The sequence below is a fragment of the Musca domestica genome, unplaced genomic scaffold (assembly GCF_030504385.1).
Source record: "Musca domestica strain aabys unplaced genomic scaffold, Musca_domestica.polishedcontigs.V.1.1 21, whole genome shotgun sequence".
In the NCBI taxonomy this organism is placed as follows: domain Eukaryota; kingdom Metazoa; phylum Arthropoda; class Insecta; order Diptera; family Muscidae; genus Musca; species Musca domestica.
The window spans coordinates 8,862,436-8,864,608 of NW_026712258.1; the positions used below are offsets into that span (position 1 = coordinate 8,862,436).

Here is a 2,173-nt window from a genome sequence, read left to right on the forward strand (position 1 = left end):
TTTTTTAATTTTTTTACATTCCTATATTTTTATCGGCATTAGATGAATTGGAATACTTCAGCCCACTATACTGGTATATAACGCAAATTTCAGCATTTTCAAAAAATTACCAAATTATATCATTTAAGTCCAAATTTGGAAATGGAAAATATTGGCCCACTCCTTCGCAAGTCAAAAAATATTTATGTAGACGGACATGGACTGCAGAACCGACTGACAATTTTCGATTGCCTACACCTATTATCGAACTTACAACGATCGGTTTTGTAGTCGACTTTACTTATTATTTGGTAATGTGAAAAGTAAGTTATTTTTTAAGGGCTAACCCATTATCTTTACCCACTGCTAAATCATAAGACAGTATATTTAAATTACCATTTAATGGGTAATTCAGCCTATACAGCTTCTAAACCTTTTGTTGTTTTAAAGTTCTAAAAGTGCTCTTGTTGCTCTTACCCAAATGGAAATATGAAAAAAATATACAAAACACAATTTGCATGTTGTACACTGAAATATTTGAATTTATTTACAATTTTCTCAAAACTAAAAGCATTTTAAATTAATTTTTAATTTTGAATCACAAATTGATTCTTCAGTTGTATTCTAAAGACCCCATTATATAAACACGTTCAGATTTGGTTTGGTATGTCGTGGTAGAAAATCCGCTTAGACGCTTCGTCCGAACCGCATGTGACCATAGTCGTCAAATTGTTCCTCGCCACCGCGCTTGCCGAACCTCATATGACCGTAGTCATCGAATCTTTTGTTGCGATCATCATCCTCGTATTCCAACAGCAAATCGACCAGATCCATATTTGGAGCAACCTTTCCATGTGTTTTCGCCTGATAGTCTTTGGGGCCCATCAACAATGTCCGCAAATTGCGTTTGGCAGCATAATAACCGGAAGGGCCGGGCATATTCAGTTGCTGATTGGCGTTTTTCACAAAGCCTCCGTCATGTATTTCGTTTTTAGAAGTCTCCATGCTCCTAGCCCATGTTGCTGGTATCCAAAAGATGCAAAAGATAGCAAAGATGAAGAATACCATTGCTTGGAATGTCTGTCGTTTTTGGTACATTGTGTTCTCGTTGTCGTCGATTCGAATGCAGAACAAGGAATGCTATGAAATCCTGTTGCATCCTGGAGTTTTTATAGTCCTCTGCATGACTTACCTCAACTATTTAGCTATTCTTGTCAAGTTTTCTCCTGCTTGAGATAACTGAAAACTCACAGCAAGGATAATTGAATTACATTTACTACCATCGGTAATAGCTAATAACAAATGGATTTTCCGAGGTGGCGGTGATGCTGCCATTTTTATAATTGACAGGTGATTTATGTCAAAATCCATCAACACCTCGCCATAATTGCAAAATATGTTCTTGACTTTTGTTTGAAGGCAGAACGTAAAACTTAAATCTGAAGCGAACAGAAACAATGTTCGCCCATTATTCCCAACACTCACGCTAAACGTGGCAATGAAAGTATACGTTTGCGTATCCTTGCAACATCTTGCAGACAGGGAAAAGTCACCATATATATTCGAATGTCCCACATTTTCACAGACAAATGGCTCATGCCCCCAATTTTCAGCGGCATATTGCCGACTCACTCGCTCACGTTTGCCAGCGGATAAGTAATTGAACGCATATGAACTTTACTCTGAAGTGGTTTCCAGCAACGTTGATTCCTGTTTTGTGTTTTTGGGTTAATGGCAACAGCATCGGCAACGTCCACGTACTTGTGTGTGTGCCAATGCGTGCTACATACCAAAGCCTACTTGTGTTGTGACTTTAGTTGAATTTTGAAAGTCGAACTGAAGTCTTAAGCCATTGGATAATCAAAGAATAGTGTCTGATATAATAGATGGGATGCGAATGTGCCAGCTACTTTCTTGCAGCTGGCCAAGAAAATTGGTAACGGGCAAAATTCAATGCGTTTTTATGTGATATCAAGTCAATAAGATTTCTCTTAAACATTGTATATTTGAAAAAAAAAGGAAAAAAAATTGTTATTTTTCTTAAAAGGATTTACTTTATCATTAAATAAATAAAATTATTCAAGAAGATTCTGGAAAATGTCAACGATTGAAATAAGGAATTATCAAATCAGAGACCTCTACGTTTAATAATATTTATTAAAATACATAAGTACAAAAGGTCGAAACTAATTTT

At 36.2% G+C, this 2,173-nt stretch overlaps 1 protein-coding gene across 1 annotated transcript; it reads right to left on the reverse strand.

Moving 5' to 3' along the window:
* Positions 1-492: 492 nt before the first annotated feature.
* On the reverse strand, positions 493-1,131 carry LOC101898559 (callisulfakinin). Its single transcript, XM_005188314.4, has one exon. It carries the CDS (start codon positions 1,075-1,077, stop codon positions 667-669), a length of 411 nt encoding a protein of 136 aa, XP_005188371.2. The 5' UTR covers positions 1,078-1,131; the 3' UTR covers positions 493-666.
* Between the last annotated feature and the right edge of the window lie 1,042 nt (positions 1,132-2,173).

What these genes read in the sequence shown, in the direction of transcription:
- LOC101898559 (XM_005188314.4), bottom strand. Translation starts at nt 1,077, where the DNA reads ATGTACCAAAAACGACAGACATTCCAAGCAATGGTATTCTTCATCTTT.